Here is a 13598-nt window from a genome sequence, read left to right as displayed (position 1 = left end):
GAGTTGTTTTTATAATTGGACCTAAACAGTAGGGGTTTAAAAAAAAAGTGGTTTTTTGTTTGTTTAGTTGGTTGGTTTTTTTTTTTTTTTTTTTTGTTGTTGTTTTGATTTTTGCTTCTGATCTATGGGGAAAAAGTGGCTGTGAAAGGATTTCTAGATCATCTGGCCCAGCAGAGCAGTGGACATGAGATCAGTCAGATTAGTGGTTTTCTTTTTTTTTTTTTTTTTTTTTTTTTGGTTTTTCAAGACAGGGTTTCTCTGTGGTTTTAGAGGCTGCCCTGGAACTAACTCTGATCTGGTCTCCAACTCACAGAGATCTGCCTGCCTCTGTCTCCTGAGTGCTGGGATTAAAGAGCCTGAAGTCCAGTGTGGTGGTTCATGCCTGTAATCCCTACTCTTTGGGAGGTTCAGACGGGGTTTCTATGAATTTGAAGCCCGGCTGAGTTACATAGTGAGACCTTGTGTGTGTGTGGGTGGGGGGGTGTCACAGCCTGGCTCAGTTTTCTCCAGTACCCGTCTACCCCAAAGTGGCTTCCACTGCTCCATGAAGGAGTGTTCCGTCCTGACTTGAGGCCATCAGGCGATGACACTTTGTTCAGGAAAAAGTCATGAGGGTCGCATCAGAGGACAGAAGTGCTTTAAAATAATGGTACTATGGAAATTGGATGAGATCACCCTGTTTCCACCTCCCCCATTCTAATGATAGGGAACCTAGAGGAATAGAATTAACCAGCTGGGCTAGGATTAAAGGCTCAGGGCATCTTAGAATCCAGCTGAGCGGATTGAGACGGGTATACAACTGATGCTTCTGGGTGGCCAGTGTGTGTCTGGACAGACGTTCAGGGCCCGTGTGAGGCAGGGGGACAAGGCTGATGTGGGGCTGCGGGAGGGGTGTGGGTTGGAAGAGATGGGCTGCAACTAGGTCAGAATGGGGAGAGGCATTTCAGGGTATGCTCAGCACCCGCATAATGTTGGTATAGCCAGAACCGGGTCGCCAGCCCGTCACCACAATCACCAGGTCACCTGTGCGGAGGAAGCCACGGAGCTTACCTGGGGGAGGAAAGGTGACAGTCAATGAAGAACCTAGGTCAGCCATACCATCCACCCACCTCAAGGCTACCCCGTAAGAGAAGGAAACTGAACTGGAGCTATGAGGGATGCAGAGTACTGATTCTAAGCATCAAGCCTTTGTATCCGTGTGGTTACAGTAATGGGACAAGGGCAGATGTGGTCATGATGACTATAAATTAAAATTTAGTCCCACCTCTTACTCCTATGTCCCCATACGTTGTTGCAGACAGCAGCAGACTTTTTAGAGACACTTCTGCTCTCCCTCCCTCCCCCTCTGCTTAACCTCCCTGCTTAGAGCCCAAGACACTTGTCCATCTTAGTGATTCCTAGGGAATATCTTGGACCAGTGAGGGCAGGTACAGCCTTTGAGTCAGGTGAGAAGCCAGGCTGGGGAGCCAAAGGGCAAGGTCTCCAAGGCTCACCACTTTCAATGCCAAATTGAACCCTTCGATCCACATCATCTGCCCAGACGGCCTCTGGTGGCTCACGGTAGAGTAAGGGGAAGACTCCTCGGGACAGGTGGACCTGTCGGGCAGCCTGGGCAGAACGAGTCACAGCAATGACAGCTGCCCGAGGTCGGTACCGAGATAGAAGCTGGGCTGAGCTGGGTGAGGGGGACATGGTTAGAACATCAGAGTGTTGACTTGAGAAACAAGAGTGTGAATTATGGTCCCAGGTACTGATAATGGGCCATGTTGCCCTGGGTGAGTGATACTTCTCTAGCATTTGACATTCTCACTAAATATTAAGAGTGCCTACCATGGCTGGAGAGGTGGCTCAGCTTTTAAGAGCATTTGCTGCTTTTGAAGAGGACCTGGGTTCAGATTGCAACATCCATATGGTAACTCACGGTTGTTTGTAAGATCATTTCCAGGGGCTCTGATGCCCTCTTCTGGCCTTCACTCGAGCCAGACATGCAAATGGTGCAGACATACACACAGGCAAAATGTCCATCCATATTTTTAAAAAGTAAAACAAATGTAAAGCCCGGTCTAGACAGATGGCTCAGTCCGTAAGAGCACTTACACCTCTTCCAGAGGACCTGAGCTACTTTCCAGAATCCACACCAAGTAACTTACAAATGCCTGTAACTAGGCTTCTGGCCTTGTGTACTGTACACAAATGCAGGCAACCCCCAACATGCACATGTATAATTAAAAACACTTTTAAAAACTTAGAAATGTAAAACCAGACAGCAAGACATGGTGGCACATGCCCATAATCCCAGCTCTTGGAGATGGAGGCTGAAGGATAAATTCAGGGCTACTTTAGCTAAGTAACTTTCAGACTAGCCGGGACTAATGAGACCCTATTTCAGAAAAATCCCACCAAACAAACAACAAAAAAGGGGTAAAACTGTCTAGAAGATGTGTACTTATATAATACCCACCCTCCACATGGCACTTAATGTCCCTTGTTAATCCTCACCCCATGGGGGAACAAGTGAGTCACTGCTAAGTGTGAGAGAAAAATCCTCAGGTTTACCAGGCTCTTCAGCAACACCTGGGCACTGTGAAACCCCCTTAGCCCTGGAGCCTAGGAGCCCTGAAGCCTACATGCTTAGATTATCTCCTGCTGAGTCCCTAGAGCTCACTGGCACAGGTCCTGGAACACCCAAGAGCTGCCTTTCCTGGTCCCTAGCATTTGGGGCTATCTCTTTTTTTTTGCCCAAAAGCAATACTTTTCATCCCACACTGTGCCAACCACTCCCTGATCAAAACCCTGTTTCCACTGTCTCTCACCGGCCAGTTGTGGTTAGCACAATGATGGCCGCAGCACAGCACTTGAAGGCGGCCTCCACGGCTCCAATAGCTGTGACCTCAGTGGGGTCACGGCTCAGTGGCGCTGCCCGTCGTAGCTCTTCAAACAACTGGCGGTGGTACACAGCAGCCTCTGCCTCCCGGGCAATCTGCAGGCACCAGTAAGCCAGGTTGAGTAGAAACAATGGGGTCCCAGAGGGTCTGAGTCCCTGGGGCTTCACTTTTTCAGGACTGAGTTCCTACCGCATGTTGCATCTTCACAGCCTCCACAGGAAAGCTGCCCTTGGCCGTCTCTCCAGACAACATGATACAGTCGGCCCCATCCAGCACAGCATTGGCCACATCGCTTGTCTCTGCCCGAGTTGGTCGAGCTTTAGTGATCATGCTCTCCAGCATCTGGGTGACACCATGGATGGGAAGCTGTAGAAGTCTCATTCTGATTGGGGACCCTGCCCACGTTGTTTCTATGACACCCGCCCTCTTAGAATGCCAGGATCACAGTGAGATCCTGGAAAGTTCATGTCATCTCTATCTAACGTCGTCACTTGTGACTAGACACTGGGCAGCAGAGTGTAGATCCAAGGTTGCTCAGCACCTTTGAAGTACAGCCCAAGGAAGGGTTCACTCCATACCTGAGTGGCACAAACGACTGGCTTGCCGGCTAAGTTGCAGCGCCCAATCATCATCTTCTGAGCCAAGAAAACCTTCTCGGCTGGGATCTCAATGCCCAGGTCACCCCGTGCTACCATGATGCCATCGCTCACCTCTAGAATTTCATCAAACCTGGGAGGTTATAGGAATCCATGCTAGGGCAGAGCCAGGAGGAGATGCCGGGAAGTGGCGCACACAAGAGGAGCAATGGCAAATAAGAGGGCTGATGGGAACAAAGACCAAGCCTCACTTTTTCACGCCTTCATGGTTCTCGATTTTGCTGATAATTTTGATGCCCCTTCCTTCGGGCCCCAGGGCATCCCGGACTGCAGCCACATCGCTGGCTTTCCGTACAAAGGAGGCAAAGATGATGTCCACATTATGCTCTACCCCGAAGCGCAAATCCAAGAGATCTTGCTCAGACAGCCCAGGCAGGTCCACCTCAGCGTTTGGCAAGTTCACACCCTTCCTGCTACCCAGGACACCGCCGTGTTCCACTTCAGTCACCAGCCCCTCTGGACCTGCGGGTATAGACAGAGTTAGCGTCTGTCAAGGCTGACACTGCACTATAGGCACGGTAGAGGAAATGCTAAGCTTGGAGCCCTTCACCCCCTCCACACACACCAAGAAGAGATATCAAATGCCCAGCCCCAAACCGTGATGAGCACAGGGACCACTCGGATATGTGGGGGAAGTAGGCACAGCCAGGGGAAGGTGTGAGTGTCCTAGAGCAGACCAAACAGAAGAGAAGGGCCCGGTGTTAGGGCGTCAGTCTGGGTAGGAGGCACTTCCGCACCGATTTTCTGCACCACTAAAGAGATGAGCCCGTCGTCAATGTAGATGCGGCTCCCCACTGCAAGGACCCGGGCTATATTGGGGTAGTCCACCCACACTGTGTTTGCGTCGCCCCGTGTCCGGAACTCCGGGTCCACAGTCACCAGCACTTGTGAGCCCTTCACAATCTCCACCTCCGACTCTGGGCCCTGGGAGCGGGGCCAGAGAGAAATGAGTTTCACACGTGGGTCCCTGAAGGGTAGGACCAGCGCTGACCTCCTTTCCCGCCCCAGTGCTTGTAACACTCCTTCGGCCTCAGACAGCGCCAACCCACAGGCTTCTCACCCCCTGCAGGATGCCGGTGCGTATCTCGGGTCCCTTGGTGTCTAGGGCAATGGCCACAGGCCTGTAACTGAGTGGGGAGGTTGCAAAGCTCTCAGCTGCCTCTCGGATGTTGGCGATGGATTCCGCATGGTACTAGGCACGAGAGCGAAGATTTCAAGGGAAAGTAGGCAGGACCTGGGCCATCCTTCAGCTCTGCCCTCGAGGACGTCCCCACACCTCATGGGAGCCATGGGAGAAGTTCAGTCGTGCAATGTTCATCCCAGCCTTGATCATCTCCTTGAGGCGTTCCACAGAGCGAGATGCTGGCCCTGGGACCAGAGATTCCACTATGAAGTTCCTCCCATCAGCACCCTTAGAGACTGCCCAATCCCAGGTGGCTTTCATTCTTGGAAGTTCCACTACTCCTTTTTCCACTCCAATAAGCACAAACCCCTCGGGAAGGCAGCTTGTGGGGATGTTTAATCTCAAGCCAGGCCTTATGTACCTTTGTTAGCAAGTGGTTTGACATTAAGTGCCTCACTGAGGAGGTTACTCTAGGGCATGAAGGGTCAGAACATGAGGCAGGCCGAGCAGGTAGTGTTCAGGCCAAGAGGTCTCACTGATGGAGCTGAGTTCTGTCCCATTCTCCACCCTCCTCATCCTAAATTAGCATTTGACTCATATTCCTCCTGTCCCTCCCCTTCCCAGGCCACTTCTTGCCGCACTGAAGATGGAGCCCAGGGTCTCCTACGTGCTCTACCCCTGAGCTGCCCTTGTCCTCTGTTTTTCTTCCTTCCTCCTTTGTTTCCCATCCCTCCACAGTTCTGTGACAGGGTCTCCTGTAACTCAAGTTTGACAGCCAGTCTGAGCTATAGAGGAATCGAGGCCAGCCAGGGCAATCTAGTGAGATTACGTCAAAATACAAAGTAAAAAGAAAGCTAAGGTCATGAATCAGGTAGGGTCCTTGTCAACCAATCTCAGGGCCCCGAACCCAATTTCTAGTCCCCTACACCCCCACCAGGTAATACCTCCCCCAGTCTCTTCATGTCTGCTGTGTCTTAAAGCTATCCTAGGCTTCCTTCCTGTTTTCAGATCAAAAACAAAACCAAAAACAAAAACTGTGTGTGTCTGAGCGTGAGTATGTGCGCATGAATAAGGAAAAGTTGATATGTTTCCCTTAGAACTAGAATTACAGGCAGTTGTAAACTGTCCAATGGGGTTTTGGGGGAACTGAACAAAGGTCTTCTGGAAGAGCTGTACTCAATCTTAGTGGCTGAGCCATCTCTCCAGTCCCAACTCCAGCACACCTTGATTTCTGGGCATTGAGTGCCCTTTGCCTGGACATCTCTTCTCCCAAAGATCTGCAGAGCTATTTCTCCCCTTGCCATCTTCTTTTTTTCCCTTTTATTTTCAGAGTGTCATGTAGCCCAGGCTAAGCTCAAACTTGATATGTAGCTGAAGATAAGCCTGAACATCTGATCCTCCGGCATCTACTTACTGCCCAGGGCTGGGATTACGGGCAGCACAGGAGGTTTTATCTGATGCTGGGGATTTCATGAAAGGGAGGAAAACACTCTATCAACTGGCTACACTCCCAATCACATTATTGATTTTTGATTTTGCTACAAAATTTCACTTTGTAGCTTCAGCTGTCTTCACCTCTCAGCAATCCTCCTGCCTAGGTACTCAGTGTTCAGAGATACGAATCCACTGCCATTCCTATCTCCTTTTCCAATCTTTGCTAGGAGGTTTTTTTTCCCTCAGCTGCCTTGGCTCCTGTTTAGGACTGGGGACTGGGTCTTCCTTCTGCCCTCAAGAGGGATGCTGGATATCCCTGGCCACACCTCTTTACTTAAAACTTTCAAACCTTTCAAACTCACTGAACTAGCTACATTTTATTGCTTTTTTTTTTTTTTTTTTTAAACAAGATTTCCCTGGCTGTCCGGAACTCTCTCTGTAGACCAGGCCTGTCTCAAACTCACAGAGATCCACCTGCCTCTGCCTCCTGAGTGCTGGGATTAAAAGCTTAGGCCACTGCACCTGACTTAACTAGTTAAGTTTTAATAAGTCATTGCTTATTATGTGTTGTCCTACCTGATAGACTGCCCTTATCCATTTATTTAATGGTCTACTACCTGTTCCAAACCTTGTCTTCTAGGTACTTGACAAGTATTAGTTAAGCTGGGGGTGGCATTCCATACCTGTGTCACCGCAGTAGAACTTAAAAGAAGACTAGAAATTCAAGGCTAAGACTATATAATATGGACTATATAACAACTACCCAATGCTACCTGAGACCCTGTCTCAAAAATCCAGCCTCAAACAGGTGTGGTGGTGCATGTCTTTAATCCCAGCCCAGCATTCAGAAGGCAGAGGCAGGTGGATCTCTAAGTTCAAGGCCAGCCTGCCCAACACTCAGAGCTACAGAATAGAAAGACTTTGTCTCAAAAAACATTAATAAAATAACTTCCCTCACAAAACCCTCACAAATATTTGCTGAATGAATGGCACTGTCAAAGACTGCAAAAATAGGGAGAAACCTTGAGCCATGCAGGCTTACCAATGGTGGCTATGATGCTGGTGCTACGAGCAGCCACAGGCTCTGAGTCGATGTCCAGAAGACAGAGGTGTTCTAGGAAGGTATCCGCCATAGCTGCAGGCAGTTGCTGTTGCTGGAAGAAGGCAGTGCCCAGCTCCTGGGTCAGTTGGGCCACACTAGCACGTCGAAGGTATCCTGCAGGCCCTGCAGTATAAGGGGACTCAGGGTCTTGCACAGGTACCTGCCTGTCCTCCTGGTGCTTCCCGTCAGTGCACGCTGCATCCCTTCGGCTTTCCAGTTTGTGTGAGGCCTTCCTTCAGTGAGTATCATACTCACGTTACTTTAGTTAGTCTCGAGGGTCCTATAGAATAGACTGTTGGGTGTGATCTACCCCAGTTTTACAAATAAGGAAAAAGACATTTAAATGATAAAATACATTGTGCAAGTAAGATATTCAGATCTAGGTCTAACTAACCCCAAGCTCAAATTCTTAATATCCCATCTAAAAAGACCTTCCCCGCCCCAGACTCCTTCAGGCCACTCAGCCTCAGCCGTGCAGATGTCTCCTTCAAATATGCATCTCATTCCCGAGCCTCAGAATCACTCAGTTCTTTTCCCTAAGATTCCTGTTTACTTCCTTCCAACTCCAGGCAATTCACTGGCTTCCCGACTCCCCTTCAAGTTCCCTCCATCCACTCAGTGCTGCTTCAAGTCCCAGAGATCCTGTAGCTTGACCCAGACCAACTCAGAAGAGCATCGTGTCCCGAAGTACCTGCCATGCTGCTGCATACCTGCTGTGTCTGTGGGTCTGCTTTATGCTGTGCTGTGGTCAGTGGTATGAGGCCTGGCTCAGATGAGGCCAGCCCTGAGCACTGGTTAAAGTATAACCAGCCAGCATCTCTCTTGCCAATGGAAGCAAGCCTTGTATATCAAGGGCCAGAGTCCAGGGACCACGGGAGTGCCCCGTGGCATCCATGCTGCCGGATCCCCTTTGGCCTGTCTGCAGAGCCTGGATCAAAGGCTCAGATCAGGTCTGTATTTAACTCAGGTGACGCTGCCATGGCCATCCTTCCCCCAAGGCCTCCACCCCCCAACTCTGAATCTCCCCACACCCTTCCTCTACTTACCTCCTGGAGCCCCACTTAGGGCAGACTTTGCTAAGTCTTTCTGGGACCTAGAGATCCATGGCCAGAGCTGCTGGCGTAGAATGTGTTCTTGGACAGACATGCTTCCAAAGTGTGGGACTGGGCTGCAGGCACCACAGACTGGGAGGAGAGGATGCCCAACTGCTGGCCTTATCTGGGGGAGCCAGAGAATAGAAAAGGGGCACACCCAGGAGGCAGCCCCATCCCCACACAGAGTCCCTTCTCGAGGACTGCCAGCTGTCTCCCCCCACCTCTTCCCTTCCCTAAGTCATCCAGTTTTCCTGATCAGTTTTTAGTCCGTTCGCATTGACTGGTCTTCAACTCCAGCAGAGAGATTGGTTGATTTCCAACGATACAATCCCTTTCTCCTTGTATTTTCCTAAGCAAGGGCTTAAAGATTGGGGCCTCGAGTGTGGAAAAGAGGGAAGGAAAGCTTCTGCTGGTGTGAGTTAAAGGCTATCTTAGTTCTCTCCCTGTTTTTCTGTGAACATGTCTAGGCATTAATAAAAGTGTCTGGATTGTTGTTGATCATCCATATTGATAAACGCTCGGCCAAACTTCTTCAGCTATCACAGGGATGCCTCACCCCACTCACTATTTATCATGGCACTAGAGAGAATGACCTTGCCTTACTGACCACCATGAAGATAAGCTGCGGTCCCACTGGTAAAACTTCCCTATAATGCCCCATGGACCACCTCGCTTTGGAACCCCAGCTGGTCCCATTCTGGGGGTTCTCCTGACCCTATTCTTGGGTGATTTTACATGTTCAGCCTTGATAAAACAGTGGTAGTCTCTGGGAAGTCCTTGGTGACTTTGTCACTATGACACTACCAGTATCTGTCCATCCATTGCCATCTAGTATTTATTGCACATCTGATCTGGGCCAGACCCTGGACACAGTGGACATTTCCCATCTGTGGATTACAGCACAGTGGGGAGATGGGCTAATAGCAAAGGAATGAATGAATGCCATAAACCGGGTAAGGGCCGTCAGGGATGGATCATAATACTGGGGCAGAGAGGCCAGGAGAGCAGTGATGTATCTTAGATGCCTCTTAAATAAAATGGGGATTTCTCTGCTTTGATTCTGTTTAAGCTAAAATGTTAAGGATAAGAAGGAATCGGCAGGGACAGAGGGAACTATTTTCTGTAGGTGAAATGTGTGTCATAATTCTGAGAAGGAAAAAGCTTGTTCTGTAAAGATGCTGGATTGGGGAATATGGCCATGGTGAAACTGGGCACCTGAGCGGGGCCTAGTATTGGTAGCAGGGACATAAAATAATACAAATTAGGTTTTGGGTAGCTCTAGCTGATGGATGGAGTCAGTAATGGATGCAGGAGAAATTGGTAGGCCGTGGGAATAGCCCTGAGTTTGGTGTGACAGGCTAGCCTGGCTGGCACTGTGGAGAGGAGGTAGTCTGTGAGATGTGTTTTAGAGAATAGTAGCAAAGTGAAATAGACAGGAAAAAGAGGCATCCATTCCATGGAGTGCAATGTGGAGAAGTCTGGCTTTGTGTTGGAGTCGAATGTCCTGTTTATCTGCCCTTTCTGAAGCAGCACTGAGGCAGTATAGGCAGGAGGAAGCCATCTTTCTTCGAGGCTGGCATTGAAGATATGAGAGCTAATTCTGTAACACCCTGCCTTTCTGGGATAGGGGAGCAAAAGGCTTTCCTGGGGAGGTGAGGCATAAGGCTTTGGGCTGTGTGGGGTCTCCAGTGGATTCTGATCCCTTGCATAGTCACAAAGGTCATCGTGTCTAGGTGGACCTTCTCTAGAGCCAAAGGGTTAGGGAGGAGCTGAAGGGTGAAAGCATGCAAAGGGTATGTCAAAGGGCCTCTGATATAGCCCAAGCAGCTGGGTAGAGAGGAGTGTCTATGCCCATTGAGACAAGTGAGGGAAGAGGCTGCAAATGGGCAGCAGTGCTACACAGCTTTATCCCAGCACTCGAGAGACTGAGGCAGGTGGACCTCTAAGTTCAAGGCCAGCCTAGTCTACAGAGTGAGTTCCAGGACAGCCAGGGTTATACAGAGAAACCTTGACTCAAAAAACAAATGAGGGAATCCAAGACTTCTGTTTCAGACTGGCTGTGTTTGACATGCCGGTTAATCATTAAAATCCAGGACTGAGAGCAGGCTCTGCTCACTGAGCCCTCAGCACTGATATACCCTTGCTTTCCTGTCTCGACAGGAGGACCAGAGGAGTTGAAGAGGGTGTGTTGCACATCTGGGCTTGCTCCAGACCCTGTCTCTACCCCCTTCTGCTCTGCTTTGGGGCCAGAGGCCAAGGAGTGTCCCATGGCTTCTGCAGAGTTTGGCCAGTGAAAAACGGCACCCATGGGAGAGTAGGCGAGGAGCAAACAGTCCTATCAGAGGACCCTCTCTTCCCAGAGTCTAGGAACAGCCTTTTGGGGTAATGGGTTCACAAAGGCTGATCCTGGCTGATGCCCTGCAGTTTACCAACCATTCTGCCCATACCTCTGCAGGTAATTTTGTTAAACCCAAACTAGATTGAAGGAGTACTCCATTTTGGTTTGGAGGAACTGTCTCCCAGGCTGAAAATCATTTGGAGAGATAGTGTGGTGCTGGAGCCCGCTCTGGCACTCCTAGACTGCTTTCCTTGCCTCTGGGTTCTTCTCAGTGGAGGGGAAAGGAGTGTCTAACCAGAGTTAGATGGCAGGGAGGTGGTGTTGGGAAACTGAGCACAGAGGCCTTGGATGTCAGCATTTAGAATACAGAACAAAGAGCTTAGACGGCTTGTCACCAGAAGGGAGACGGCAGACACCGAGGACTGGGGACATGAGCCTCTGGCTTGCAGAATCAGGCAGATATGCCAGACCTATCAGGAAATTGTCAATTTTATTTCCTTTAATTGAGTTAAACTCTAATTCTGAGTTCCTATCCTTTCTGTAAGGCAGGAAATTTCATTGCTTTTCCCGGGGTTCTCCTCACCCAGATGCAAGCCTGGCAATTCCTCATAGGTTCTCCATTCTCTCTAGGGGTGCCACATGTGTGAATCATTGATACCTCTAGGTCACGAGTTCTGGGCCCCAGTTTTGGGCGCAGCTCACAGCTTCTGAGAACCAGGACGCTCCTATCCTCCCCATCTCCGCATTCCACACCCAGTTCACACGGTACAAAAGAAACACACACACACACACACACACACACACACACCAGCAGCCAAGTGCAGCAGGATCCTTTGCTGCAGGAGGTTTTGCTCTGCACACACAGCACAAGGCCCGCTTGTTCCTCTGTGAACTGAGATAACCACACCGGAGAAGCGTGCAGGGTGATAAGGTCTGAGCTGAGTGCTCTGCCGCTCCGTTCACAGTGGATCTGCACGCACCCCAACCGCTCCTCCCTCCGAGGCCGGGTGTGTTTGAAAAGGGCTTCTGTAAGTTCGGGACGACGTTTGTGCAGCGCACGAAATGCACGTTCCACTCCGCTGCTAGACCGGGTCCCCGAGTTTCATGTATAGCCCTCCAGAAATAGCCCCTGAAGAGACGAAAGACAAGGATGAACCAACAGCAGCACAGAACAGCAAACACCCGCCCCCCACACCCTCGCATTCCCCGGGCCCCACCTAGCAACCCACGGTGGACTCATTGCCACTGAGAATTCAACTCAGTTTTTGTCGGGGACTCCCTAAAATCCATCCACGGTACCCCTCAGTTCTCCCCACAAGTGAGGGATCTGTTGGAGTGGTGTCGGAAGCTTGTCTGTGCTCAGGTCAGCTTTCTGCTGTCTGCACCACCACAAGAAAAAAAAATTCTTTTTAAATTTCATTTATGTGTGTGGGTGTTTTGTCTGTATGTAAGCCTGTACACCATGGGGTGCCTGGTGCCAGCCAAAAAAGGGCATCGGATCTCCTGGAACTGGAGTTACAGATGGTTGGTAGCTTTGTTGGCATCCTTAAACAGGCTTCATTTTCTTCTTTCATTCAGTTAAATTAGAAAACACAGTAAGCCATATCTTTTAGAGCAGGACTGTCATCTCAGCTACTTAGAGGGTTAGGACAGGAAAATCACATGTCTAAGGCCCACCAAGGCTGCAGAGCAAGTTCAAGGCCAACCTGAGCAATTTAGCAAATCTCTCTCTCCAAATGAAAAGTTGGGCTGGTGTGCACCTGCACACATACCCAGATACACGCAAATAGATTCCTAAAATGTAATTAGAAGCCAGGTGTTGGTGGTGCATGCCTTTAATTCCAGCACTAGGGAGGCAAAGGCAAGGAGGATCTTTGTGAGTTGGAGGTCAGCCTGGTCTACTGAGAGAGTTCCCTGACAGCCAGGACTGGGGGTGGGGGTGGGGGTGGGGGAGGGGAACCTGTGTCGATAAAAAAATCATCCAAAGTGTGTGATTCAGTCGTTGAGCCCTTGCTTACTGGGGTGTGAGGCCAAATTTGGTCCCTACTACCACGTGGAAAGGGTGATCTAGAACATGTCAATAGCTACAAAATCAGCAGGTTTGGCACCAGTAAGACGAAGCCAGTGTGCCCGTGAAGGCAACCTCAGAAAAGTCTGGGCTCCATGAGGCCTCAGCACTAGCTACTTGTTTACAAGAAGTGCAAGTAAATGGAGGTGAAAACTTGAGGATGTGATTGACAGGTCTAAAATGTGGACAATGTGACAAGCAACTGTCGGCAGTGAAGTAGCAAAGGGAAAAAGGAGGAGAGGCTGCGCAAAACAACAGTGGGGCTGGCTGACGGCTCTGCATGCCAAGTGCTTGATCTAAGCATAAGCACTTGAGTTGATCCCTAAAGCCCACATGAATAAACCAGATAATGTGGGGCATGCTTGTAATCCCTGTGCAGAGGCAGAGATGGGGTCCCGAGGGCTTGCTGGCCAGCCCGTCTAGCCAATTGATGAGCTCCAGGCCGGTGAAAACCGACTTCCCAAGAAAGAGAATGGCCTTCCTAAGGATGACAGTGCAGATTATCCCCTGGCTTCCATAAGCATCTCAACACACGTGCATGAGCCCCACACATGCACACACATGTGTAAAAAGTATTCAATGCTTGACAAACACGGGGCTAGAAAGATGGCTGAGTAGCTAGGAGCCGAGCTGCTCTTGGCGGGGGGGGGGTGGGGGGGGTGGGGGGTGGGGGGGGGGGGGTCTGACTAATCCCAGTGTTCACATCTGTCAGCTTGCTACTATTCTGTTTTCAGGGAAGCTGAGTCCTGTGTCCACGGGCATCTGTACTCACATGCACAAACCCACACCACACACAAACACACAATTAAAAATAAGGAAAACTAGGCTTGGTGGTGCAAATCTTTAATCCCAGCACGAAGAAGACAGAGGAAGAAGAAACTCTGAGTTCAGGGCCAGC

General features: G+C 50.0%; 1 protein-coding gene across 2 annotated transcripts; it reads right to left on the bottom strand.

Annotated features, from left to right (window-relative positions):
• Positions 1-873: 873 nt before the first annotated feature.
• Positions 874-8393, bottom strand: Pklr (pyruvate kinase L/R). 2 transcript variants are annotated; one of them, XM_051199084.1, is made up of 11 exons: positions 8247-8393; positions 7141-7323; positions 4818-4909; positions 4602-4733; positions 4279-4465; positions 3733-4003; positions 3464-3614; positions 3075-3227; positions 2814-2980; positions 1494-1675; positions 874-1050 (listed from the first exon to the last, which is right to left on the bottom strand). In XM_051199084.1, the coding sequence occupies exons 1-11, from the start codon at positions 8344-8346 to the stop codon at positions 944-946; spliced, it is 1725 nt and encodes a 574-aa protein (XP_051055041.1). In that variant the 5' UTR covers positions 8347-8393; the 3' UTR covers positions 874-943. The 2 variants fall into 2 exon arrangements, with proteins under 2 accessions (XP_051055041.1, XP_051055042.1); XM_051199085.1 differs by lacking the exon at positions 8247-8393 and adding an exon at positions 7911-8010.
• Between the last annotated feature and the right edge of the window lie 5205 nt (positions 8394-13598).

This window comes from Phodopus roborovskii, unplaced genomic scaffold, assembly GCF_943737965.1.
Source record: "Phodopus roborovskii unplaced genomic scaffold, PHOROB, whole genome shotgun sequence".
In the NCBI taxonomy this organism is placed as follows: Eukaryota; Metazoa; Chordata; class Mammalia; order Rodentia; family Cricetidae; genus Phodopus; species Phodopus roborovskii.
The sequence above is the reverse complement of the archived record's forward strand: the minus strand, read 5'-3'. Positions and strand labels throughout refer to the sequence as shown.